The sequence below is a fragment of the Numida meleagris genome, chromosome 25 (assembly GCF_002078875.1).
Source record: "Numida meleagris isolate 19003 breed g44 Domestic line chromosome 25, NumMel1.0, whole genome shotgun sequence".
Taxonomy (NCBI): domain Eukaryota; kingdom Metazoa; phylum Chordata; class Aves; order Galliformes; family Numididae; genus Numida; species Numida meleagris.
Window position 1 is genome coordinate 5,404,708 of NC_034433.1, and position 25,873 is coordinate 5,430,580.

General features: G+C 56.9%; 1 protein-coding gene across 6 annotated transcripts in view; it reads left to right on the plus strand.

The window, feature by feature from the left end:
* LOC110388176 (plasma membrane calcium-transporting ATPase 4-like) overlaps positions 1-25,873 on the plus strand; it is a 33,934-nt gene that overhangs the window by 1,041 nt on the left and 7,020 nt on the right. For 4 of the 6 annotated variants that reach the window (XM_021377142.1, XM_021377143.1, XM_021377144.1 and 1 more), the window contains exons 2-20: positions 10,761-11,190; positions 13,348-13,545; positions 14,663-14,920; positions 15,525-15,650; positions 15,966-16,091; positions 17,574-17,609; positions 19,080-19,241; positions 19,346-19,560; positions 19,647-19,889; positions 20,004-20,245; positions 20,583-20,817; positions 21,790-21,969; positions 22,089-22,176; positions 22,320-22,426; positions 23,469-23,660; positions 23,769-23,982; positions 24,419-24,630; positions 24,983-25,090; positions 25,349-25,531. In XM_021377142.1, the coding sequence (XP_021232817.1) occupies positions 10,995-11,190; positions 13,348-13,545; positions 14,663-14,920; positions 15,525-15,650; positions 15,966-16,091; positions 17,574-17,609; positions 19,080-19,241; positions 19,346-19,560; positions 19,647-19,889; positions 20,004-20,245; positions 20,583-20,817; positions 21,790-21,969; positions 22,089-22,176; positions 22,320-22,426; positions 23,469-23,660; positions 23,769-23,982; positions 24,419-24,630; positions 24,983-25,090; positions 25,349-25,531 (3,321 nt within the window). In that variant the 5' untranslated portion in view covers positions 10,761-10,994. Of the gene's footprint in view, positions 1-1,165; positions 2,081-9,135; positions 9,239-10,760; positions 11,191-13,347; positions 13,546-14,662; positions 14,921-15,524; positions 15,651-15,965; positions 16,092-17,573; positions 17,610-19,079; positions 19,242-19,345; positions 19,561-19,646; positions 19,890-20,003; positions 20,246-20,582; positions 20,818-21,789; positions 21,970-22,088; positions 22,177-22,319; positions 22,427-23,468; positions 23,661-23,768; positions 23,983-24,418; positions 24,631-24,982; positions 25,091-25,348; positions 25,532-25,873 lie in introns of those variants that run through there. The other 2 variants (XM_021377140.1, XM_021377139.1) reach the window with 2 other exon arrangements.

The following is a 25,873-nucleotide window of genomic DNA, read 5'->3' on the forward strand; positions in this document are numbered from 1 at the left end:
GGACCTGTTTGCACCTCGGGGCGGGGTGGGGGCACCTCTCTGCATTACCCCCCCGCCCGCAAAGGGCGCAGCGCTCCCGGTAACCGCTCCCGCGCGCAGCCACTGCCCTCAACGTGAGCGCGGAAATGCACCTGAATCATTAAACAGTGAGCGGGAGGGGCTGACACCCCCGCCTCCCCCTCGCTCCCCGCCCGGCGCGGCGGTGGGCGTCCCCGAGCGCTGCCCGCTCCTCGGGGCTCTGTGCACCGCAGCGCGTTGCGCTGAGCGTCTCCGTACCCGCTCGTGCGGCGCTCCGGCCCTGGGGTGAGCAGCTGCAGGGAGGGACCTCTGTGCTCTGCCATTGTGCGGCAGAAAGCACTGGGGTGGAGCCGCGTGTGCGAGGAATTCCCCGTTCCTCAGGGCCTTCCCTGGCTGCTGTGTGTGCCCTCTCAGCCTCCCTTGGTTCCCTGCATTCGCCCTGATTACCCCCTTTTTTTTTAATCTATACATATATAAATACATACGCGTGTGTATACATATATATAACTTATTTTCCCCTTGCTAGGCCGTAAACACAGTTTGGTCGCAGCATTACCACTGCCTGTTGCAGCAGTGCTGTGAGCAGCCCACAGGGATCTGCTGCCCTGTGCTGCAGGCACCACTGCTGCTGGCTGCTCCCTTTCTGCAGCTCAGCTCTGGGGCTCCCGCTAGCCTGGATCGCTCCCTGTTGTGTTCTGCAAATCATTGCTGCTCTGTCAGCCCCACAGAAGCTGCACTGCTCAGCACGGCCAGAGCAATGGATGCAGGTCCATAGGGATGGCTGCTGCAGTGCAACGAGGTGATGCTGCCTCCCAAATTCCTCTGCCTCATTGGAGGCTTCTGGGATCAGATCCCATAGGTGCAGCATGAGCCCAGGTTGCAGCTGCCTGATGGCTGGTTGAGGTGGATGGAGGCAGTAGTGTTGCTTCTGCTGTACAGGTGGAGAACTGGTGTGTGGAAGGGGAAATAAATGGGTCTGGATGAGCAGGGAAACGGAGCCCATCCCTCTCTCTTCTCACCAAGGCAATGAGGACCTGTCCTGTGCTTCTGGTGTTACGGTGATGGAGATGCTCCCAGGGTAAGCAGCTCTGAGCTTCGGGCTTAAGTGGGATGGAACGCCTCTCCTGTGAGTCCCTGCTCTCAGGGTTGGTGCGTGTGGAACTCCTGCAGCAAGGAGGGATTGCAGGGAGCAGCTGGTGGCCAGCTCGTGACTCCTGGCTCCTTGTGCCTGGTGTGGGGCTGTGCGGGAGCTACATCCTTGTCACCTCCTGCTGGAGCTTCCTGAGCTGATGAGACATCCCACTTTGATGTTTTAATGAGTTGCTTTTGGCTTTAATGCAGAAGGATAATAGAGTTTCCATGGTCTTATAAATCCTACTCCTATATTTGTTCATTAGAAAAGGGGGAGGGAATGAAAAAAAAAAAAAGAAAGGAAATGCTTGGGACGTGTGGAGCGCGTGACACACTGCTGGTGTGTCACCCATCTGTGTCACTCGCTGGGATGGGATTCCCTGACACCCTCCCTGAGCTCACTCTGAGTAAGGCTGTGGTGGGTGCTCCTGCCCTGTGGAGCTGCTGAGCTTCACCTGCAGGAGGCTTAGGTGTGGGCCGTGGGACAGGAATGCGTTGTGGGGCAGGAGCATCCCTGTGGCACACACAGAGGGATGTGGGGTCCCCAGTATGGTGTGTGGGGCACGGAGGCTGAGTGTGAGCTTTGGACACGGTTTGTGCTGATGGGGAAACTTTTCCATCCGTGGCAGGGATGAATTGGCAGTGGGTTAAGAACCAGCAGAGCTCCAGCATCCGTGGGCTGACAGTGTGGAAATCTGTCCCTTTATTATTTTTAATGCCCAAAGCGTGTGTTTTCCCCCCCTACTGAAGTGACTGGGATGTGGTGAGCAGCGGGCGGAAGCCCTACCCGGAAGAGTTTGTCCAGCAGGGAGGAGGGATCCGAGCCCGCTCCCTCCCACACAAGGCACAGCTCTGTCCCGGCGCTGCTCTGCTCCTGTCCCAGCAGTTCTGCCACCTCCCAGGCTGCTGCTGTCTCCTCAGATGCAGAAAGGTCAGTTCTGTGCAGTGCCAGGAACTGGGAATACGCTGGAGTCCTGTGCTGCGGATTCTGACCCCAGCATCCTCCTCCATAGGCAGAGGAAGGCTCGGTGCTGATCTGCACTGAGGTTGGCTGGGAGATGAGAGGATCCATTCAGACCCATTCGAACTGGAAACCAGCAGCGAGGCTCCAGCTCTCCCTGGGCTAAAAATAAGCTGGTAGGGCTGGGGGGGACTGCGGGATGGCTTGGCCCCGCTGGGGGGTCTGGCCGGGGCTTGCTGCGACCTTTGCTCTTTGAACGCTGGATCTGCCGGTCAGATTTGCAGTTCTGGGCTCAGATTTCGGGCATAAGGTGTCTGATTTTCAGTGCAGTTTCCTGTGATGGTCGTCAGGGACCCTGAGCTTGGCTATCCCTTCCCCTCTGCTCCTGGCTCTGCACCTGGGGCTCATGTGTGGCTTTCCATTTGTTACCCCTGAAATGCTGATGTCCCTTCCCAGCCCTCCTGCAGGCTGAGAGTTGCTCACCCTGCTGATCTCCCTCTTCCCACCTCTTTGCAAGCTGCTCAGGAGTTACCCTGAGTTGCCAGAGTGCTTCATTTGTTCCAAGCAGATCTTGGGCTGCGCCTTGCTGATGCTTTCAGCTGGTGATGGGAAAGCTGCTCTTGTGCTCGTGCCATCACTGTCACCACTGAGGGCAGTGGGATATGAGGACAGGCGTGGGGGTTGCTCGGTTCCTGAGTACCTGATGGTTTGTATGCTCTGTCCTGGGTGCCTTCATGCAGATGTGGCTCCAGGTCAGTGCTGGAAGTCATGCAGGGCTGCTGCTGATCCCCACATTGCATGGACTGTCTCCGTGACCTGAAGCTGCTGCGTCCCAGGCTGCTCTGCAAGCTATGAAGCTGCCCAGCTGTGCTCTGCAGGGTGATGGTGCCAGCTATTTTTAGGTGTCCGGATTCAGCTGGGCTAAATGATGCCTTTTGAGTTTTATTTGCAGGAGGAAGGTTGAAGTGTTGTTATTTCCCAAATGGCTAAATGCTTGTAACGCTGATCCCAACGGGACCAGCCAAAAGCAAAGGGACCGAAGCAGCGGACTGCAGTCTGGCAGGATTGCCTTGTTGGAGAGCACTAGGCTGTGCAACCCATGGGGAATCCTGCCCCATCCCACTCTCCATTCCCACGTGATTGGGATGTGCTGTGCCTCCGGATGTCATCTCATCCAGGCGTTGCTCACAGCATGCACCGGGTTGGAGGTGTGGATGGGCGACATCCCCTTGTTTCTCCTCCCTGCAGCATCTGCCTGTTCCTCTGCAGGGCAACAGCTGGGGGTTCCTCTTGCTCCTGCAGTTGGACGTGAAATGCATCACATCCATGTGAGATGCTGCAGATCATGCTGCTGCAGCGCAGTGGGGTACTTGTGCTGCACTCCCTGGGCAGACGCAGCACAGGGCTCATGGTGCTCCCTGTGCTGTCTGGTGCTTGCTTTGGGGGATGTCCCTTTTCCCTTTGGAGAGAGATCCTCCCTTCCTCTTGCCGATTCCCTGGATGCAGCTGACGGCGTGGAGCGGCCTTGCTGTTCCTCAGCCCTACAGCATCCCCTGTTACCTTGCTGCCAAGAAGGGACTCAGGGAAGCAGGCTTCCCAGAGGCCATCTGCATGCAGAGGGGCAGTGGGAAGGACGAGGATGCCTTGTGCACCCCAGTGCTGCGCTCACAGAGCTGCCTGGTTTGTTTCTGGCAGCTCTGTGCCCTCTGCTGCAGCAGCCTCCTGCCCTCTTGCTGCTCTCCCTGGGTCAGAGCCCACCGGTACGGCTGCCTGTGGTGGTGGGTGCTGCCTGTGGTGGTGGGTGCTGCCTGTGGTGGTGGGTGCTGCCTGTGGTGGTGGGTGCTGCCTGTGGTGGTGGGTGCTGCCTGTGCTCTGGTGAGCGCAGAGCGGTCCATGCCTGACTGTCACCTTGCGTGACCCTGTGATCACAGAGCAGTGCTTGGTAGCTGGATCTGAGCTAGCAGGGGCACAGCTTGCCAGGGGACTTTGAGGCACCGACACGTAGGTTTCTTCCCTGCTCAGCCCAGGACCAGATGGGGGATGCAGGAGGAGGGGTTGCCCCGATACATCAGTTTCCCATTCTTTGCTGAGGTTTTGCTCCAGCAGCTCTTCTCCCCCCACAGGATGTGGGGACCCTGAGGTGTGCATGCACGTGCCAGCAGCGTTGTGCATTATCCTGAGCTGGGGTGGGCTGCTCCTTCCCTGCCCATCCCGTGGCCCATCTGGCTCTTGCTAATTGGTATGCGCTTTCCAGGCTCTGATTTGCCTCTTCCGCAAAGCTGCCGCTCTGCCTTGCTGTGATCTCTCGATGGTATCACAGAGCTTCGCTCCATGAAGGGTCTAATTTGGTGCCTGGGCTGCAGCCTTTCTTCTCTCATATAAATATTGCCTTTTGGTCTTCTGCGTCTCTCCTTCTCTCCCTCACTCCCTTTAATTAGACTTCTTACTGCATGGAACAGTTTGCAGTTATATATGGAAAACAGCCTACACTTTCCCAGGAGTGGGGCATGTTGGGAAGGGAAGCGGCAAGCAGCCGGGGAGCGGTGTGTTTTTCCTCTCACTGCTGCTGGCTTTGCTTTTTAACCCTTTGGGGCAGGGAGGGGGGCTTGCAGCCCCCCCTCAGGCTGCTTATTCTTCCCCAGGACCCCTTTGTCTGCTTGGAGTCTGGAATGGAAAAGCATGGATGTCTCTCTGTGCTCCCGGTCCTGGAGGTCCCCTGTGCTGGGATGCACCTCGCATTTTGGGGGATGCTCTGCTCCTCCCATGGTGTCCACCAAGTGCTGTGTCCCCTGCCTCAGTTTCCCTTGCTGTCGTCGAGAGGGATTTTTTTTTTTCATCGTGGCTGTTTTATTTTATTTCTTGTGTGCGCTTTCTCTTTTTGCCGAGGGTGCAGGTGGAAGGATTGCATTGTGCTGGCACAGGTTAGTGCTACATCGCTCCAGTTGGACAAGGGCTCAGCTCCCTCCTGGTCTGGGTTGCTGCGGGACCCCTGCTGTGTGCCCACCTGTGAGCGCTGGAGGGGGCAGGGTGCTCACAGCACTGCTGCTTTTCCTTCCCCTCACAGGAGGAAGTGCCGGGGCCTATTTTAAACCCCTGGGGATGTTCGGGGTAGGAATCCCCTGTCCCTGTGTAATACTGCTAAAAATACCGCGGTTGTACCCATGTGGCCCCAGCTGATCGCTCTCCTTCTCCGGGTGTTGTTTTGCCTGCAAGACACCCTCGTGCTCTGCAGGTTGGTGCCCGCCTGCTGCTGCTTGTTTTATTTTAAGCAGAGTTGTTAGCCTGCTCCCTGTGCAGGGTGGCAGTGGGGCTGCCTCAGTTTCCCCAGCAGCGTGCGGTGCAGGGGAGCAGTGCTGCCACTGGGATGTTGCTGCATTGCTTTTGGGGCTGCATGCAGGGAGCCCTCAGGAAATGCAACATGGGGAGCTTTGCTTTATGAGCACTGCTGCAATTGGAGCCCAAACCTCAGCGGTGTTGGAGCTGTCTGCCTCTCACCTCGAGGGAACTGCCCAGCGGATGGATCTGGATAGGCAAAAAGCCAGAGTAGTGAAGGGTTGCTCAACAGGCAGCTGGCTGGTGCCGTATCACCGCACATGGTGCTGGGGCAGGAGGAACCTGTTTCCCGGTGCTGAGTGGGAGTGAGAAGCAGAGGACAAAGGCTGTCCTGCCCCATCCCTGTGCCTGTGGGGCTGCGGAGCCCGGGGGTCCCATCACCCAGCACTGTGGGAGATGTTGCCCTACTGCGGGGCTCTGGGTGCTGCTGGTACAAGAGGGGCTGCTTTGTGCATGCTCCTGCGTTCCTCCACCAACTCTGCTGCCCATGCTACCTTGTAAAGTACAAAAGAGTAATGAGAGGAGCTCGGGTGATTCAGTGCAGGCGCCGAGAGAGAAATACCAAGGCCTTAGATGGAAACATTCGCCTTGACAGCTTGCCTGTAGACTCCCTCCGTTTTCTTTTTTCCACCCCCCTGAAATTCCTCTGCTCTGTGTCCTGCAGCTGTGGGGAAGCCCGGTGGCATGGGCAGGTTCCTGAGCCTCCATCACAGGGCTCCTGGTCCCACTGTGCCAAGCAGATGTGCCATGCAGGAGCCCTGCTCTGGGCACGACAGATTTTGGGGAGCTGCGTGGCGGTGTCTGAGTGTGGTGTGCACTGCTGCTCTCCTGCCTCTTCCCTGCTCTTTTGCAAGAGCTAATTGCTTCCTTGGGCATGTGGAAAAAACAGTTTTCCTACCTTAGTTAACAAGAGGCAATACGAGCACCAAGTGAGCAGCAGCAGCATTAATTAGTGGGCAGCTGGCAGCTGTCCGCTCCCTGCAGAGTGACAAGCAAGGCGAACTGCTCTTCATCTGCACTGGTCCTCCTTTCACCTCGGTGCTGCTGTCCCCTGCTTCCTTTGGTCCCCACGGCAGGAAGAGGAAAGTGTGAGCAGTGGTGTGATGCTGCAGGCATGGGATGCTGCTGCTGCACCCACTGGTGCCATGGTCACGTGATGTGTGTCCCTCTGTGGGGTGGGTGTATGGCTGCTGCTTGTCTTCCATTCCCCCCCAAGTGTGGGTTTTGAGGGTGTGTTGGTGGGGATGCAGTGGTTGGCGATGGCTCATCCTGGGCTGCTTCAGGTGTGGGAGGGAAGCAGGGCTCCGTGCAAGCAGCCAGTGGCTCCAGCAGCGCAGTGCCACAGGGATGCAGCAGGGTGACAGCTCTGAGGGCTGTGAGCCCTGCCCTGTGCTTGCACGTGGTATCTGTGTGCCAGGTGCTTCATGCGCTGCTGGCAGCCCTGGGTGTGGGGCAGCCCAGGTAGGAGCGGCTCAGAGCTCCTCCTGACCCTACTGCTTGTGTTCCCAGGAGGCTGCAGCCCTGTACTGGTGGAATTGCCGCGGTGCAGTGGTGGTCTCCCTGTGCACGGAGGCTGCCGCTCAGCTATGTTGTGGAGCTGGCTGCTTCCCGCAGCTGAACCCCCTGTGCTATGCTCAGTGCCCCTCTCTTGCAAGATGAAGGCTGGGAGCTTCTTCCTCCCAACTGCAAAGGAAAGAAGGGCTCTTGCTAACTCATCGGAGTCTCCACTGGACTTTGGCTCCTGCATTTTGCTCATTGCCAGAGCTGTCCCCATGCGCTCACCTCAGCTGCCCATGTGTCAGGTAGCTTAGTGGCTCTCAGGGTTTCCCCGTGCAGAAACACCGCGTGGCACCACCACCTCCCCAGGACTTTGGCAGCCCACACCGAGGCAGCACCTAAAGAAGTGAATAGCAAAGGCAGCAGATGATGCTGCAGTGTGGGGCAGTGGCGAGGAGGTGACATCCCGTGGGCGATATCACTTTGAGAGCTGTGCACTGATCCTATGGAACCTGTGGTTTGTGGCCATGAGCTGCAAACTGCTTCCGTGATTTATTTATTTATTTTTTTTGCATGGGTTAACACACCCTGGGGCTGGTTGGGCGTTCCAGCATGGGAGGGGTTAAGCGCAGCGAGGGGCAGGAGCCCCATGGGTGTTGCTAGGAACTAGGAACAGAGCTGCTGCCATCTGCGCATTGCAATTTGGTGAGTGTGCAGGGAGGGGCCCGAGGCTCCCTGGCTCTTGGGGGGGTGTGTGTGTGGGGGGGGACTGGGGACTGCGTGGGGCACAGAGCTTCCGCCTGCAGCGCTCTGTCCCTGCTGAGGGGCTGCAGTCCGAGGAGTCATCCTTCCTTCCCTCTCATCACAGTAGATGTGGCTCTGTGGGGTCCATGCTGGGGCGAGCATTGCACTCTCTCCTTGGATGCTTTTTTGATTTTTTTATTTTTTTTTCCTCTCCCCCATTTGACAATGTAAACAGCATCTCTGCCACAGCTTTACATTGACTTTACCATGGCAACCTCCAGGAACAGTATTACTAGCCTCTGTTGCTGAATCTGTGGCGGGGGTGGTCCTCAGTGGGGCTGGGACGGGGCAGCAGCAGGGGTCGGGAGGTGGGGAGAGTTTGGCACGAGGAACTCTGTGAGTGAGGCTGAGGTCTGCTTAGGGGGCTGCATCCTGCCTGCCTCAACCAAGGCTTGCTTCTCCTTGCCATGGCTGGGAGATGCTCAGGGCTTGCTCCTGCAAAATGCAGGAGGATGCTAAGGCGGAGTGCTGATTTTCCCCATCTGTCATAGGTAAAGGAACAATGGCGCCAGGGTGGGTTGGCTGCTGGGCACAGTGCTGGGCACAGTGCTGGGCTGGCTGCCTGCTCGCTATCTGTCTGCCTCTCCAAGCGCACCAAGCAGAGGTCAGGGGGGTTTGCCGTGAAGCACAATGAGGGTACACGGGAAGCACTGCTGGTACTGTCCCAGTAGCGTGCGGTGGCATCCCACAGCACGAGGATGGGGATCTCCATGCAGGTCTGCATCCCCACTGTGTGCTGCAGCAGTCGCGGGCTGTGGTGTACTGGGGCTGCAGTGCTGCCAGCATTGCAGGCAGAGCTCTGGTGCCTTGGCATGAAGGTGTCATGTGAGAAGTGTCCAGCCAGTGCCATGCAGCTGGCTTTCACTCCAGCTTGGCTTTGCATCCTTGAGAAAGAAGCAGTGAGCCCTGGGCACTCGCACTGCTTGTGCCCCAGAGAGACCATGTGGATGTGGGGCTGCTCCCAGCTCCGGTGCCCTTGGATAGGGTCTGCATCCTGCAGCTGTGTCCCTCTCCACACTGCCTGCTTTCCTCTCCCCACGTCTGACAGCAGACGGACTCCTACCTTTGTGCCAGTGGCTGCTTTCTGACTGGTACCATTACTGTGCTCTGAGATTGTGCTGGTGCGGGTGTGCAGCCACTCTCCTGGCCAGGATGGAGGTGTAATGCAGCTGCTTATTATTCCGGACAGGTTTGTCTGCAGCACTGCATCAGCTCCACGGCTGCCTCCTCCCGATTGCATGCATGCTCACTCCCTCGGCTCCATGCCCCGGCTGTCCTTCCTGCTGCCACTGTCTGGTCCTGGGGACACTGCTTGGGAGATGACACAGTGCTGCTGCTCTGGGCTCCCCACCTGTGTTCTCCCACTGGCGCTGTGTTCTCTCGCTCTGCAGGGTGTAGGCACCCAGCGCCTTGTCCTCCAGCAGAGGAGACCCTCAGACAGCACTTCTTCATCTCCAGTGCCTGGAGGCTCTGGAAACTCATTACAGAGTGAAGGTCAGCCCTGATCACTGCTGGAGTCATTAGGAGCTCATTAGAGTGTTGGCTTCTGGGGAAGCCCTAGTACCAGCCAGGTCCTCCTCTATTCCTGACTGGCAGTGTGAGTCCGTGGGGCTGGTGCTGCTGCCATGAGCCACGGGTGGGTGGCACTGAGCACACATGGGCTCCTTCAGGTGGTAATTATGGGCTGGGCATTACAGTACGAATTAGCTGCCTTTCCTTTGCCCTCTCAGCTGTGGGGCGCTGGTGCTTCAGTTCTTGCCCTGCTTTGTGGGTGCAGAGGGCAGAGCCATGGCACTTGTGCAGTAGCAGTGTCCGTGCACAGCCATCCCTTTGCATGGGACCCTCCTGTGGTGTGGCATTGTGGGTTGGTTGGTGCCTGCTGGTAGCTCTGCTGGGGCAGGGGTTGGAGCCAGACCATGGGGCAGAGAGGAGAAGGCTGCTTTCTGGGGCGTCCTGCTGCCTCGGGGAGGGTACTAAACTGCTGTGGTTGGGCATGATGTGGTGTGAGGAAGGTGCTGAGATGGCCAGGGCTGCTCCAGTGCCTGCTTGATGGGTTTGCTAAGGCCTGGGCACATCCATGTGCTTGCAGTGAGTGTTTTCCCTCTGCTGGGCTTTGGCTGCATGCTCTGAGTCTCTGGGTGCTCAGTGGCTGTACCTCTTTTGTTACTCCTCTTTAAGAGGAGGCTTTATTGTCCTTCTGCAGAGCCCCTCCTGCAGGGTTGGGGTTAGGGTTAGCATCCCTTGTGCTGAAGCCATGTTGCGTAGCACTGCTGCTGGAGGCTGAGTGGGGGAGCAGAGCCAGAGGGGACCTTTATGGGGGAGAAGGCCCTTCTTTCCCTTGGCCCTTGCTGTGCTGCCATCCTGCTCTGTGTCCCAGGCTATCACCAGTGTTGCTCCTTCCTGCTCCTGATGCCAGGGGAGGGGACGCTCTGCCCCAGGGGAGGGCACTGCCTGGAGCAGGTCTGGGGTTCTGCCCTTGCTGCAGGACTGAGCCATCATCTGTCCAGCAGCGTTTTGGGGCTTTGAGACATGGCCTTAATGCACAAGTGTGTGCAGTAGAGAGGTGAGTTTCTGTCATTTCCTGACAGATCTTTCCAGCAATCAGAAACCAGCTTGGCGCTGCATGCCCCCTCCTGTCGGATACATGGGGATGCTTTCTGTGCCTGCTGTGGCCAGGTGCTCCTGCCCAGGGACCACAGTGTGGGGAGGAAACAGCTGCTTTCCACTGTCGAGGTGTATTTTTAAACCCAGATCACTGGGAGCACATTCTGGGCTGCCCAGCTGCAGGCTGAGGGGAGAACCACCTGGCCATCCTTCCTGCCCCCAGCTCCACTTAACACAGGGTTCTGCTTGAACAAAGCCAAACCCCGATATTCTGCAGGTCTGGGTGAGCCTGTGGGGCCAGTGCATGTCCCCAAACCCCATCACCTTCTGTTTCCATCTGCCATCCCTGCTATGTGTGTTTCTTCACAGCCCTCCCATGACCATCTCCTCATTTTGCCGTCCTTTTCCGCAGCTCCAGTTGCTGTGGTATCCAGGGAGCCCTCCTCCTCCAGCAGAAGATGCACACCGGCCGTTGCTAAGGTTGCCTCCGCGGTAACATGCGCATCCTGTTTACACCTTCATCTGGAGGACTTGGGCTCGGCTAGAGGTACTGCTGCACCCAGCCCGCCCTGAGGGACAGGGACATCTGCGGGGCTGCCCCCAGCTCCCCCCAAAAGTAAATCCTCGTGGCCGTGTCCTCCGCAAGATGACGAACAACACGGCTGACCACCACCCTGGGAACTCGGTTGCTGAAGGCAACCATGAGGGGGACTTTGGTTGCTCCATGGTGGAGCTCAGGAACCTCATGGAGCTGCGGAGCGCCGAGGCAGTCGCCCGGATCAATGACTCCTACGGCGGCGTGCAGACTGTCTGCAAGAGGCTGAAGACGTCACCAGTTGAAGGTAAGAGGCTGCTTGGCCGGATGGGACGTGCGTGGAGCTCAAGCCAGAGGGCTCCCAAGCAGCCAGCATGATGGTGCTGATCATCCGACTGCCAGTGGAGCTTCAACCATGGTCCGATTGCACCGTGTGTACACCGTGAGCTTCATAGGATGCGGTATATTGAAGAATGAAGAGTGGCTGATGGGGCTGAGGCTTCTCTCCCCACCCTGCTGCTGCCCCACTGCAGCAGCCCACGTGGCACTGGCCTTGCAGCTGTTCAGAGATTCGCAGCAGGGCCGCGGGGGGTGTGGGTCATTCTTGTGGTGTGAGTGTCTCAACCCAAAGCACTGATGGGGATGGAGAGGTGCGCTGCCTTCCTGCTGATTTAGGTCTTCTCAAGCAGCTGTGGGAGCTGGGAACATGGCTGAGTTGTTCTGAGTGCCATAGGATGGAGCATGGTGGTGGGTTTGGTGCTGGTTGACTTCTGGGAATTTGTGGTGGAAGGATGTCACTGGGATGTCACCTCTCCCCATGGTTTGGGGTGGTGTTCTTGGGCCCCCTGTGTGGTGCTGCGGCCCCGGGCATGGGGTGGCTTTGCACTTTGAGCTTTTTCCATGATTTTGAAATGGACATGGGGGGAGAAATGCTCTGCTTGCAGCACTGAAGGCTGTGGGAATGGCGTGGGCAGGATGCGGCCCTGTGGGGGTGTGGGACAGGGCTGTGTGGTTTGCCAGTGCTGCGAGCTGGGTTAGTGCATTTCCCAGCTGTGAACTGGACCGGGAAGGGGAGACAATCCCGGGATGTCATTAGAGAAGGAGGGGGAGTCCCAGGGGAAATACCGACTCCAGATCACAAAACAATGTGCTTTGGCCGTGCCAAAAGGTGAGTGTGCTTTTGGGAATAGGAGGGGAGGGGGGAAGCAAACCCAAAGGGCTCTACCTTGGTCTTGGAGCTTGCATAAGGAATGGGCACAGCTTGATCCCAAGGGCTGCTTCCAGGCCTGAGCCCCTGCCTCCATACGAGGCTGTTGGTTGTGTTCACATCACTGTATTCCGTGTCTCAAGTGTGTTCCTGTCCTCCTCCTCTTGTGTGGAGGTGATCTTTGTTGCCTGTCCTGCTGAGCTTGGAGAGGGAAGAAAGGTGATTTCCTATGAGCTAAGGCTGTAGAAAGAGCACTGCTGTCTGTTCTCACCTGAGCGGGGTGGGGTGCTCAGTTCCCACTGTACTAGGTCTCCAGCATGGGGGCCTTCTATGGGCCTTCTATGTCTGTTGCCCTGAGAGGTGTCAGCAGACCCCAGAAATCCAGGTAGTAGGAGAAGCTTCTGCAAAGAGGTAGAGGAGGCTGGTGGGGAGGATGACCCCAGGGTCCCTTCTAGTCTCAAGCCTGGAGAAGCACAGAGTGATGCCTTCCCTCTGAGCAGGGGCTGTGTGAGGCTTTTGTCCTCCTGCTGTGGTTTGTGGCTGCTCTGGGGAGGGCTGCGCTACCTGGCGCAGATGGACTAAAATGGACAGATGGACTCTGTCTGCCCCATCACCCGAGGAGGCTCTTGCAGGTAGGTTTGGAGGAGCCACGTGCGCGCCCTCCCAGCCCCACAGCCTCCAGCCCTGACGCTGCTGTGAGTCAAGCGTGGCTCTTAGCGAGATTTTCCATCCCCGCTGCCGCATGGGCAGGGCTGGGTGAGGCTGTGGGGCTGGGAGATCCTGCTCTGAGGGCTGGGTGGGAATGCAGGGTTAGTCACTGGGAAGAAGGGGTGCATGTGGGCAGGCGCACGGAGCTCCTCCTGCTGCTTCCTTCATGGGGTGTAGCGGGGCTGGGCATTACAGCTGCGTGCCCACTGCATTTTGGGAGCTGGCAACAGCCCTGGGGTATGCTTAAGGTGGAGAGCACAGAGCTGGGTGTGGGGACGGGGCTGCTCCCACCTCAGCCTTGAGCTGCTCTGTGCACCACTCCCTCTGGGCTGGCAGGGCTCAGGTGGCTCTGGGCATTGCTCCCAGTGCCAGATTTACGGTTAATTTGATGCAGTGTGTAAAACAAGCTGACCGGTGCCAACTGGCATAGCTTTGTGCTTGCCCCAGGTGTCCCTTCTCGTGCTGTGCCCAGGGTCTGCTCTGCTCAGCTGGAGGGGATGCGGTGGCTACACTGCTGTTTGGTCACATCTCGCCCTGTCCCCTCCCCAGGTCTGTCCGGGAACCCAACTGACCTGGAGAAGAGGAGGCAGGTGTTCGGCCAGAACTTCATTCCTCCCAAGAAAGCCAAGACGTTCCTGCAGTTAGTGTGGGAGGCACTCCAGGACGTCACCCTGATCATCTTGGAAATAGCAGCCATAATCTCCCTGGGGCTGTCATTTTACCATCCCCCAGGTGGCGACAATGAATGTGAGTTCTGGGGTCCCTGCTGTGCAGTGGGACAAAATCGGGGGACCCAGGAGTAAGCTGCAGTGCCTTTGGGCTGTCCTGCTTCCTCACCTTTGACGTGGTGGCTTCTCCCCACCCATCCATGTGAAGTGGTGGGCACTGACAGGTGTCTAGGTGCAGTGCCACTGCAACCTTGCTCAGGGCTGCTCCTTGCTGGTCCCCATGGATGCTCAGAGACTAGGGGTCTGGTGGCTGCCCAACCCCACGTGATGATTTGTGGTTTGGGGCATGGTGAGATGGGGCTGACTGCCCATGAGTGCCTCCCACAGGTCACAGAATCATGGAATTGTAAGGCCCGAAGGGACCTTTAGAGGTCATCCAGTCCAACCCCCCTGCTAAAGCAGGTACCCTACAACAGGTTGCACAGGTAGGTATCCAGATGGGTGTGGAATATCTCCAAAGAAGGAGACTCCACCACCCCTCTGGGCAGCCTGTTCCAGTGCTCTGTATTCTGACAGTAAGGAAGTTCTTCCTTGCAGTAGTGTGGAATTCCCTGTGCTCCAGCTTCTGCCCATTGCCCCTTGTTCTATTGCTGCTTGCCACTGAAAAGCGTCCATCCCCATCAACTTGACTCCTGCACTTTAGATATTTATAAACAGTGATGAGATTCCCCTTTCAGCCTTCTCTCCTCCAGGCTGAACAGCTCTGGGACTCTCAGCCTTTCCTCATATGGGAGACGCTCCAAGCCCTTTAATCATCTTTGTCGCCCTCCACTGGGCTCTCTCCAGCAGTTCCCTCTCTGCCTGGAACTGGGAGTGCAGCACTGAGTGCAGTGCTCCAGATGTGGCATCCCCACATCGAGATGTGACAGCCCCTCACCCAGCTGGCCACGCTCTGTGCCATGTGCCCGAGGGAGCCACTGGCCTTCTTGGCCACCAGGGCACACTGTGGGCTCGTGGTCATCCCGCTGGCCCCCAGGACCCTCAGCTCCTTCTCCACAGAGCTCCTCTCTGGCAGCTCAACCCCGGCAGGTCTGGCAATGCTCCTCACAGCTGCAATGCCCCATGGCAGCTGAGCCATACTGTAGGGCAGTTCCTTTTTCCCCTTCTGTTCAACACCTTCTCCTCTCTGGTGGCAGTGTGCGGGCAGTCGTCGGGGGGCGTGGAGGACGAGGGCGAGGCGCAGGCCGGCTGGATTGAGGGGGCAGCCATCCTGTTTTCAGTCATCATCGTGGTGCTGGTGACTGCCTTCAACGACTGGAGCAAAGAGAAGCAGTTCCGCGGCCTCCAGAGCCGCATCGAGCAGGAGCAGAAGTTCACAGTGATCCGCAAAGGACAGGTGATCCAGATCCCTGTGGCAGAGATTGTGGTGGGAGACATCGCGCAGATCAAGTATGGTGAGTGAGGCAAGGGTGGCCTGGTTCCACCCCACAGCACATGGAGGTTTGGAGCAATTGGATGGAGCTCTGCAGCTCCAGCGGGGTGGTTGGAACTGAGGTCAGCGCACGGCTTTGGGCTGCTCCAGCACTGACCATGTCCTTGTTGAAGAGCATCTCCCTAGTGTGTTCTAAATGGAACCCTTGGGTGAAGTGAGGCTGTGCTCCTTGCTCACCCAGCTCTTGTTCTCTGCAAATCCCATCAGGAACAAGGGCTTACCTATGTGGCACTGACTTTCACCTGGAGCTTTCTCCTGCCTCTGCAGGTGTATGTTCCTGCAGTGGTTTGGATGCATTGAGGCTTTGGGAAGGTGTGGTGTTGATTCCGTAAAAGCAAACATGGGGAAGCGCTGCCTGATGGAATGAAAGGCCTCAAAACTAATGCCTTTACATGTCAATGAGCCATTGGAGAGCAGCGCTTAGTCCCCAGCCTTTGCTTCTCTACATTGGGTCTGAGGCAGAATTTCTTGAGACTTTTTGCTAACACTGAGTTCTCCCTGGGGTGCAGCAGACAGGATGCTGCAGATGGCTGGGTTGGGACAGCCCTTCTCTGCTTCTTTCCCAGGTGACCTCTTGCCAGCGGATGGCATCCTGATCCAAGGGAATGACCTGAAAATAGATGAGAGCTCGCTGACCGGAGAGTCCGACCAAGTCAAAAAGTCACTTGATAAAGACCCCATGCTGCTGTCAGGTGAGGCTGCTCCTCCATTGGAAGTCCTAAAGCTGTCAGCGTGGCATTTAGAATTGTTGAGTTGATTGGGATGGGATCCTGACCATCTCTTTGCTGCTGGGTTGTTGCTCCCAGCCATGGAGCAGCTCTGTACCACGAGAGATGTGGGGAGGGCAACAGGGCCTTTGCCCAGTCCCCATGTCTCAGGGGCTGCTGTGGTGGCTGCTGAGGCTGCAGATATCCCAGGGAGAGAACCTTAGCTGACGTGAGATTTTAGGGGTGGTGGGAGCCCTGTGCTACTGTGTCCTTTCTCACCGTGCCTTCCTGCTGTGCCAGGTACCCATGTGATGGAGGGCTCTGGGCGGATGGTGGTGACTGCAGTGGGAATCAACTCCCAGACAGGAATCATCTTCACTCTGTTGGGTGCAGGAGAAGGAGATGAGGAAAAGAAGGTGAAGAAAGGTAAGGAGATCTACTAAACCTGCTTATTCCCACCTGTTGCCTTTCTCCCTTCCCTGGGAAGCATCTGCCAGCGTGCGACAAGCCCCATCCAAAACAGTGGGGTGCAGTTGTGCATTAGTGCACCTGACGCAGGCAGGCATGGTGAGCTCTCAGGGCAACGTGGGATGTGCTGCGAGAGAAAAGCCCTTTGCACATCCTGATCTTGGCTCTCTGGCTTTTTTTGGTCACAGCTCCATCTCTCTCGTCCAGCCAGCTGCAGCCTGGAGTTGGAGGCTGGATGGGAGTCACGGACCAGAGGGAAATGGGGCTGGGGGTGATGCTGTGTAGTAGGGAGCTCATCACCCACCTCGTGGTGGATGGTGAGGTCTGGCTGCCTGCAGAATGCCAGCAGCCCATCCTGTGCTGTCAGGACTTGGCTGAAGATTTCTGTTGACATCCCTGAGTTGCCTGGGCCAGGAGGTGAGGCACAGGGAATGGGAAGAGAGTGAGGAGGGATCTGTCCTGGTGGGTGAGAAAGAGGAGAGTGGCCAGCTGAGATGTCCCTGATTGTGCTGGGATGTGAACGCTTTCCTGCCTCAGCTCTGCCCTCTTGCTGCTCCGTGCTGGTGCTTCTTGATCGCAAAGAATCCCAAGCTCATGTTGTTGTGATCTGGGCTGGGCAAGCTGGGGTGTAGCCCAGCTTGGAGATGGGATCACAAAGAGGGAAAGCTGCTGGAGCTAACAGCAGCGTGCTTGAGATCCAGGCATGGTGCTTGGTGTTTTCCTTGTCCTTGGGCTCTGTCACTTGATCTCACAGCAAACCTAGCTATGTGTCCATTGCTGGGACCTTGCAGCCCTTGATTTGGGAGTAAAAGTTGAGAAAGGGAGTGCTGCCCTGACTCATCTCTCGCTGTGCTGCTGGGATGTAACAGAGGGGGGTGAAGAATCCGGGTCTCTGATGTATAAGTCCTTTTATCATGTGCTGCTTGTTTAGATAGCAGCAGTTCTGCACTTCCCATATTATGGAGGCCCTTTGGGGGACGCCAAAGTGGGAACCTTGCCTGCTGCAGACCTGGGGGTTTCTACCCTGTGTAGTGCTGCCCATTGCTGGGGGAGATGAGTGTGGATGGATCCATGTGCTGACACTCAGCACGTGCTTTGCAGAGATCAGGCTCTGCTCGTGGTTCTCCTCAGAGGTCTGAGACACCCTGGCACCCTGCGGAGCTTTGGTGGGGTTTGTAGCGGGTGCTTTGCAGCTGGGGATGTCTGAAGCAGTGGGGTCGGGGTGCTGGGGAGCTCCAGCCCCTTGTCATACTGGGGGGGTTGCCTCTGGCAGGTGAGGTGAGCTGTCTGGGGACCTGCATTCAGTTGCCTGATGGCGGTGAGCCCACAGCACAGGTGCTGCTGGAGCAGTGTGTGCAGCCCCTTGGAGGAGGGCTGACCCTTCTCATCCCTCCATCTTGTCTGTGTGCTCAGCCCTGCACCCTTTCTCTCTTTGAACAGGTAAAAAAACTGGAGCCCCCGAAAATCGCAACAAAGGTAACCAGCCTCTCCATCTTTTGAACCAGCACCACACTAACTACCAAGCATTCCTCCTTCCTTCTTCTCATGAGTCTGTGCTCTTTGCTGCTCTGGTGGGACTCTCGCCTCGTTGTCCTGGGAGAGGGTGCAATGGTCCCATGGCTCTGGCACAATGGGATCAATGCCCCGTGGCCTCGGCTTGGGGCAAAGTCTTCGTGCAGGGAGGACAGGCCTCTTCCTGGCAGTCTGGACCACCAGCAGAGTGTCCCTTGGTGCAAATCATGTCCCCATTGACGTGACCTGGTGGCTCTGAAGCATTTGTGCTGCTTTCCTGCAGGGTGTGTGTTTGGGCATAGCAGGGCAAGAGAAATGGGTCACATCCTCCTGGGATAGATCTCCCGTGAGACCCGGCCTGTGTGATGGTTGCACCCTCTCCTCCCATGGCATCGACTCCGTGAGCGTTTCCTCGCCGGTGTTTCTCACCCTGTTCTTTGCAGGCTGTGGAGGAAGCCCATTTCTGCACCTTTCTCTCCACCCTTCCCTCTCTCTCTCTCTCTCTCTCTCTTTCTCTCTTTCTCTCTTTCTCTCTCAGCAGTTTGAGTTTTGCCCTTCTTCCCGTCAGATGTGTCTGGGTGCTTGTTTTGTCCGTGTTGTAACTGTGGAGGTGTCAGGGCAGCATTGTCTCTGACCATTGAGCAGTGGCTGCCAGGAGGGGATGGGTCCTGGGGCTGCTGGGGTGGGCCTGCTGCTCCCCCAGCCCCAGCAGCTCTCAGCCTTTGCTCCACCGTTCTGCTCCACACTTCCCAGGCCAGCTGGGACCTTCAGCTGAAGGAGGCCATGGAGCTGGGCTGTGGAAGCCTGGCTTTCTCGGGTCGTAAAACTGTAATGGACAGCTTGGGGCTGGGGTTGTGGGAGCTGGTTCACTCCTCTTCCAATTCCATTGGAATGCATAACAGTCCCCCTCCATGTCATCCCTCCAGCACTTCTCTGTGAAACGGATTCCTCCTGAGCCTCCAAGAAGGGCTTTAGAAAGGACATTAAACCATGGAAGAGGGGTGCTTGACTTGCTGAGCTGCAACTGGGGTGGGGTCTGCTGGTGCACTGGAGCTGCCATGGGGCAAACCCAGCATGCTCCTCTTGTGCTGCAGGGTGTGAAGCAGCTGTGGAGAGGCTGGAGACATCTTGCCTGTGCCCAGCAGCACAGCAGCGCATCTCTGGCAGCACCACTGTGACCCATAGCCAGCATCAGCCCCAGGACCCTTCCTGCACAGTGCTGGGGCATGGGGTAGATGCAAAGGCTGCCCCATAGAGAGGCAACAGGGCCCTGGGACAAGAGGTTTCCATGTGCTCAGTTGTGTGTGTCGTGGAGAATGGTTTGTGCTCTGGGTTTTCTCTCTTCCACCACCATCTTTCTCAGCGGTGTCCTGCAGGTTTCCCTGGTCTCTCTCCTACTTACACGTGGTGTCTTATTTTGCCTTGGGGCTGTAGCTAAAACTCAGGATGGTGTGGCCTTAGAGATCCAACCCCTGAAGAGCCAGGAAGGGGTGGAAAATGAGGAGAAGGAGAAGAAGAAGGTGAAGGTGCCCAAGAAGGAGAAGTCTGTGCTTCAAGGGAAGCTGACGCGCCTGGCGGTCCAGATTGGGAAGGCAGGTGAGCCGTCACCCCAGAGTTCTTGGGGTGGTACAGTGGGAGGAGGTTGTCCCCTGCCTGCTATCCCCATGTCCCCTCACCTTCTGCTTGGCATCTTCCCTCAGGGCTGATCATGTCGGCCATCACGGTGATCATCTTGGTGCTGTACTTTGTCATTGACACCTTTGGGGTGCAGGGTCGGCCCTGGCTGGCGGAGTGCACCCCCATCTACATCCAGTACTTTGTCAAGTTCTTCATCATTGGCGTCACCGTGCTGGTGGTGGCTGTGCCCGAAGGGCTCCCACTGGCAGTCACCATCTCCCTCGCCTACTCAGTGAAGGTGAGACCAGTGGGGGCATGGCGGGTATAGAGGGCATGATAGGGAAGTTCAGGCTTTTGGCTTTAACCTTGCTGAACATGCTGCAGAAAATGATGAAGGACAACAACCTCGTGAGACACTTGGATGCTTGTGAGACCATGGGTAATGCCACTGCCATCTGCTCAGACAAGACCGGCACTCTCACCATGAACCGAATGACTGTGGTGCAGGCCTATGTGGGGGACACCCACTACCGCCAGATCCCTGACCCTGAAGCCATCCTGCCCAAGGTCCTGGACCTCATTGTCAATGGTGTTGCCATCAACTCTGCCTACACATCCAAGATCCTGGTGAGTTGGCTGTTGAGAACCACAGCCTTACATTCCCACCGTTGGCCATCCCTACTACTTCCATCCCGCTTCATCCTGCCCAGGTTTGGCATTGCTTTTCCCTTTCTTCTTCAGCCACCAGAGAAGGAAGGGGGGCTACCCCGGCAAGTGGGGAACAAGACAGAGTGTGCCTTGCTGGGCTTTGTGCTGGACCTGAAGCAGGACTACCAGGCTGTGCGGAATGAGGTGCCAGAGGAGAAGCTGTACAAGGTCTACACCTTCAACTCGGTGCGCAAATCCATGAGCACAGTGCTCAAGAACAGTGACAACAGCTTCCGAATGTACAGCAAGGGAGCCTCTGAGATCATCCTCCGCAAGTAACTGTCCCTCCATGCTGTCTGGGTCCTCTCTTCAGCCCACTTGCCCCATGGGCTTTGAGCTCTCAGTGCAGTGTTGAGCTGTTCTGGGAGGCTGCAGGGTGAAGGGTGCCTGGCGCTTGAGGAGTGGGGAAGGAAAGGGTGAGCATCAGGAGCTGCTTCCATGTAAAGTGCTAGCTCTTTTTAGGATGGCTTTGGTAAGACTGTAGGGGTACCAGGTGAGAGTGTTGCACTCATTTTGCAGATGGGGAAACTGGGTGGTGGAAGGAGGGGATTCCTGAGCAGGTGGCGTGCCGCAGGCAGTTGCCCTTACTCTTCTGTCCTGATCCTGTGTTAGGTGCACCAAGATCCTGGACAAGAATGGTGACCCCCGGGTGTTCAAAGTGAAGGACCGGGATGAGATGGTGAAGAAGGTGATTGAGCCCATGGCATGCCACGGGCTGCGGACCATTTGCCTGGCCTTCCGTGACTTCCCTGCTGACACTGAGCCTGACTGGGACAGTGAGAATGAGATCCTGTCTGACCTGACCTGCATTGCCGTGGTGGGAATAGAGGACCCTGTGCGGCCAGAGGTACTGTGGTCCCTGCGCTGCCCTGACAGCTCCTCACCCAGCCCTGCTTCTGGTCCAGGAGCCTCTCTTCCTGATGCTTAAAAGCATGAGCCCCTTACGAAAGCATGAGCATCATGTATTCATCTGTCCCAAAAGTGCCTTACACTGCTGCGTGCTGGCGTTGCCCATCCATGCACAGGCAGAAGGACCTGGTGGCAGCCTGCTTCCACTGGGGCTCTCCTCCCTCTCTGCTCCAGGGCTCTTTGCACAAGCCCAAATGGTTCCACATGCAGTTGTCAGGTGCAGTGAGGCACCAGGCAGGGGTGATTAGGATACTCGAGAGGGCAGGACTGACCAGCCAGTTCCCTCACCTTGTGGCTTGCTGCCCGTTTGCCTCCATCACGGTGTGCCAGGCAGGCAGACAGCTGACCTAATGCAATAAGCTCTCTGCTATCTGCCTCTTAATTGCAGTTTGGAGTTCACCCCTATGCTTCTGCCTTGCTTGCATCTTTCCTTATTAGATGTTCAAGTATCTGGGTCTGGGAATCACATTACAGAAGTCCTGTCTGCACTGGCTCTGGAGGTTGTGATTCAATTTGTGAATTTCTCACCAATATCCTCTTCCCCCACCACTCCATCATAGATAAACCCATTAGTGCAGCAACATGCTGCCAGAGCAGTGCGGGGTTGGGGCAGGTGGAATTCCCCCATTTGGGTGGGCTGCCTGGCTGTGCCTTGTGATGGGAAGAAGACAACGAGGTTCCCTTCCCTTGGGGCAGGTGCTGGGGGGGCTGCTCTGAACAGGGCTGCGAGGGCAGGAGCAGGGGGGCACTGTTCCCTGGGGACTTCTCCATCCCTCAGGGATAAGGGGCTGAGCTGGTTGTGGGTGGGACTTGTTGGTTCAGTATCTCATCCCTCATCTGAGCCATGGCTGGGTGTAAATGGTTTGTGGCCCCACTGAGACCATGGCCTGAGTGTTCTGCCCACCCCCAGGTGCCAGATGCCATCCTGAAGTGCCAGCGTGCGGGCATCACTGTCCGCATGGTGACAGGGGATAACATCAACACTGCCCGTGCCATCGCCACCAAGTGTGGCATCTTGCTGCCTGGAGAAGACTTCCTGTGCCTGGAGGGGAAAGAGTTCAACCGGCTCATCCGCAATGAGAAAGGCGAGGTGGGAAGGCAGCACGGTGCCCTGCTGTGGGTTGTCTGGGTGCTTTGAGGGTCGTTCTCCAGTGAGGCAGGAGGCATCTGGAGGTTCCTGTGCCTCCTCATGCCTGCCCTGTCCTGCAGGTGGAACAGGAACAGCTGGACAAGATCTGGCCCAAGCTGCGTGTGCTGGCCCGCTCGTCCCCAACAGATAAGCACACGCTCGTCAAAGGTGGGTGCGTGCCTGCTCCTGGTGCTTGCTACCTCTCCCCCAAGTGCCCTGGGCTCCTCTGCCCAGATGCTTTTTGCAGTATGTTCTCTGCTGCAGCCTGCCCTCAGAGCTAACGTTCTCTGCGCTCCTTGTCCCTGTTACAGGAATTATCGACAGCACTGTTGGTGACCAGCGGCAGGTGGTGGCTGTCACCGGGGATGGGACCAATGATGGCCCCGCTCTGAAGAAAGCTGATGTTGGATTTGCTATGGTACAGAAGGGCAGTGGGTTTGCCAGCGGGTGCTCCTTGGCTTTGGAAATGGCCTTTGCTTTCCAGGGAGAGAAACTGAGGACCTACTTGGTTGTTCTGAGCACTTTAATTCTCTCTGAGGTGGTGAAATGCTTTTTCCAAATTGTCCTTAAGGGCTTAAAAAGGAGAAATAAACCTATCTGGAGGTTGGAGTTGAGTGCTCAGGAACCTTCTAGGACTGCTAGAAAGCGACTGGAAAACAGTCCAATAGCCTGGGTTAGGGGTGGGCTTCTCTGACCCACTGCAGGGGGACAGTGTCAGGTTGAAGGTGGCATGGTGCTGGTGCGGCACCAGTGCTCTGCACTGGGCCAGGCTAGGAAGGATCTTGGTGTGCATTTGTTCATCTCTGCAGCTGTGAACCAGGCTCGTAGTAGACAAGTCAGACTCCAGGCACAATGCTAGCGTTGACCTGGAGTTGATTTACAGTGTAGGAGCCCTGATCTACTTTGCTGCTTTTCTTTGCCCTGCCTGAAGGAAGCAACAAACAAAAGCTGAGGGGTGCAACTGCTTTCCTGTGGATTGTTCGAGTTTACTTCTATGAGCAGGAGCCAGCTGCTGGACAGAGCCTGATGCTTGCCCACGCAGGGGACAGCAGGAGTTACAGATTGAAGTATGGTTCTGGAGCCTCTGGGGAAGCAGCAGAAGGTTGTTTTCCTTGGGAACCATGCAGCGGGGCTCTCTGTGCCCCATGTGTGGGATCAGATACTGACTTTGGGCTTTGCTTGCATCCCCCTGAGCAGCAGTCAAACAGCACACGGGCAACCTTGTGCTGCTCTGCCCAGCTTCTCTCTGAAGCTCATAGCCTGCAGAAGTCAGGGGGTTCCCATCCAAGACAGGTCTTACAAATCTCAAGAGAGGAGAGAGCACTGGGGAACCATCTCCTTGCAGGCATTGCAGTGTGTGTTTGATACGTTGCAGTTTCTGGGAAGAAGCAGCATTGCAGAGCTGGGCATGGAGCTTGTCCTATGACTTACCTCTGCCCACCTCCTCCCTGGCCCTTAAGGGCATTGCAGGCACTGATGTTGCAAAGGAGGCTTCGGACATCATCCTGACAGATGACAACTTCACCAGCATCGTCAAGGCAGTGATGTGGGGTCGCAATGTCTATGATAGCATCTCCAAGTTCCTGCAGTTCCAGCTGACTGTTAACGTGGTGGCCGTCATTGTGGCTTTCACGGGCGCCTGCATCACGCAGGTACGGGGCTGCTACTCTCAGCAGGAGAAGAGCAGAACACCTTGCAAAATGGAGGTGAAAATGGGCTAATTTAGTTGGTATGTCATGTTTTCCCTGCTCTCCCTGCAGGATTCTCCCCTGAAAGCCGTGCAGATGCTGTGGGTGAACCTGATCATGGACACCTTTGCCTCCTTAGCCCTGGCCACTGAGCCCCCATCAGAGTCCCTGCTGCTTCGCAAGCCATACGGCCGCAACAAGCCGCTCATCTCCCGTACCATGATGAAGAACATTCTGGGGCATGCGGTCTATCAGCTGACTATCATTTTCACGCTGCTTTTTGTGGGTGAGATTTGAGACTGGGATGGAGAGGGGGGAGGGAAGGGGCAGACTGCCCCCAGTCCCTCACTGGTGTTGGGGGATGCTTGTTCTGAGCTGTCACCCAGTAACTCCATGTTGGCCCGCACAGAGTTAGTTTAACAGATGGGAAGTGGTGGTGTGATAATCAGAGGACTTATGCAAGTGCATGGGTCTGTTTTGTACCTCAGTAGCTAGTGGCTTCAGCCAGGGGAGCAAATCTTCTGTGTTTTTATGGCCTTTTCAAGGAAATAAAGGTTCAGTGGAGCTGGTGTGGGGGAGTATGGCTGGGTCAAAGGATCTTCACTGAGAGCCTGGGGCTCTAATTCCACCTCCACTGGTGCTGAGCAGTAGTGCGGAGAAGATGAGATCCTGTTGCTTTTCTCCCTGCCTGTGTCCCACCCCAAAACCCCTTGTCTGCTTAGGGGAGAAGCTGTTTGACATTGACAGTGGCCGGAACGCCCCGTTGCATTCCCCACCCACCGAACACTACACCATAGTCTTCAACACCTTTGTCATGATGCAATTATTCAACGAGATCAATGCGCGCAAGATCCACGGGGAGAGGAATGTCTTTGAGGCCATCTACCGCAACCCCATCTTCTGCACGGTGGTGCTGGGGACGTTTGCAGCCCAGGTGAGGTTGCGTGGGAGCAGTGCGGGGGGGTAAAGGGATGGATGGTGGCACTGGGAGGGGACAGTGATGCAGGGAGGACCTGCATGTGCTGCATTTTCTCTCCACAACTCTGTTCTTTCCCCTAATTCTTCTCCAGCAGCTTCTCAGTGACCCCAAACCTGACATCTGGGGGCTGGAGTGGCCTGGGAAGTTCTGGGGTTGGCCAGCTCACAGGCGCCTTTGGTGGTTTAATGAGCCTGGATGGGAGGCTCTAATTGTCATCTCTGGGAGGGGGACATCTGTGGGTCTGGGGGACCTTTTCTTCCCATGACTACTGAGCATTGTGTGCGACTTGTACTCTCCCATGTTGTAGATCATCATTGTGGAGTTCGGTGGGAAGCCATTCAGCTGCTCTGGGCTCACCCTGAGCCAGTGGTTCTGGTGTATATTTATTGGAGTGGGAGAGCTCCTCTGGGGCCAGGTAAGAGCCAGCCTATATGAAAACCAAACAGCTGTTCCTCCATGTCCGGCTGTAACCCCAGCCAAGACTGGCTTTCCTTTCCCACTGCCTCAGCACCGAGCTTCTCCCCAGCGTTTATTTAAGGCTGGGGATGGTGATGCTCCCTGCCAACCCCATGCCATGCCAGTAGAGAGGAGGCTGCTGATAGACTCCTCACTCCTGCTCTGCTTGTCTGAGGTGAGGTGTCTCAGCTGAGTCACTCTCCCTGCCTCTCCCCAGCTGATCTGCACAGTCCCCACCAGCCACCTGAAGTTCCTGAAGGAAGCTGGGCATGGCATCACCAAGGAGGAGATCCCAGAGGAAGAGCTGCCGGAGGATGTGGATGAGATCGACCATGCTGAAATGGAGCTGCGGCGTGGGCAGATCCTGTGGTTCAGGGGTCTCAACAGGATACAGACACAGGTAATGTGGGGCAGAGGGTCCTGTGGGGCTTTCTTCTCTCTCTTTCCCTTTAATTCTCTCCAGGAGCTCCATCTGGAAAGAGGCGACAGCCACTGCTCAGAGGATGCCATCAGCTCCTGGGTTAGACTTCTCCCCCCGCCTGTGCCTTTCTGAGTCTGTCCTGGTTTTGGGAAACCAGGACAGCCTGACTTTCTGGGACAGCCTCAGGTGGGCAGGGAGAGGTACAGGTTCTGTTCTGACACAGAACATGGCCGATGGGCACCTCACTGGTAGCAGAGCAGTGCTGGAGCTGCAGTGATCCCAGCAGGGATCAACGCCGTGGAGCTGCAGCATGGAGTACCA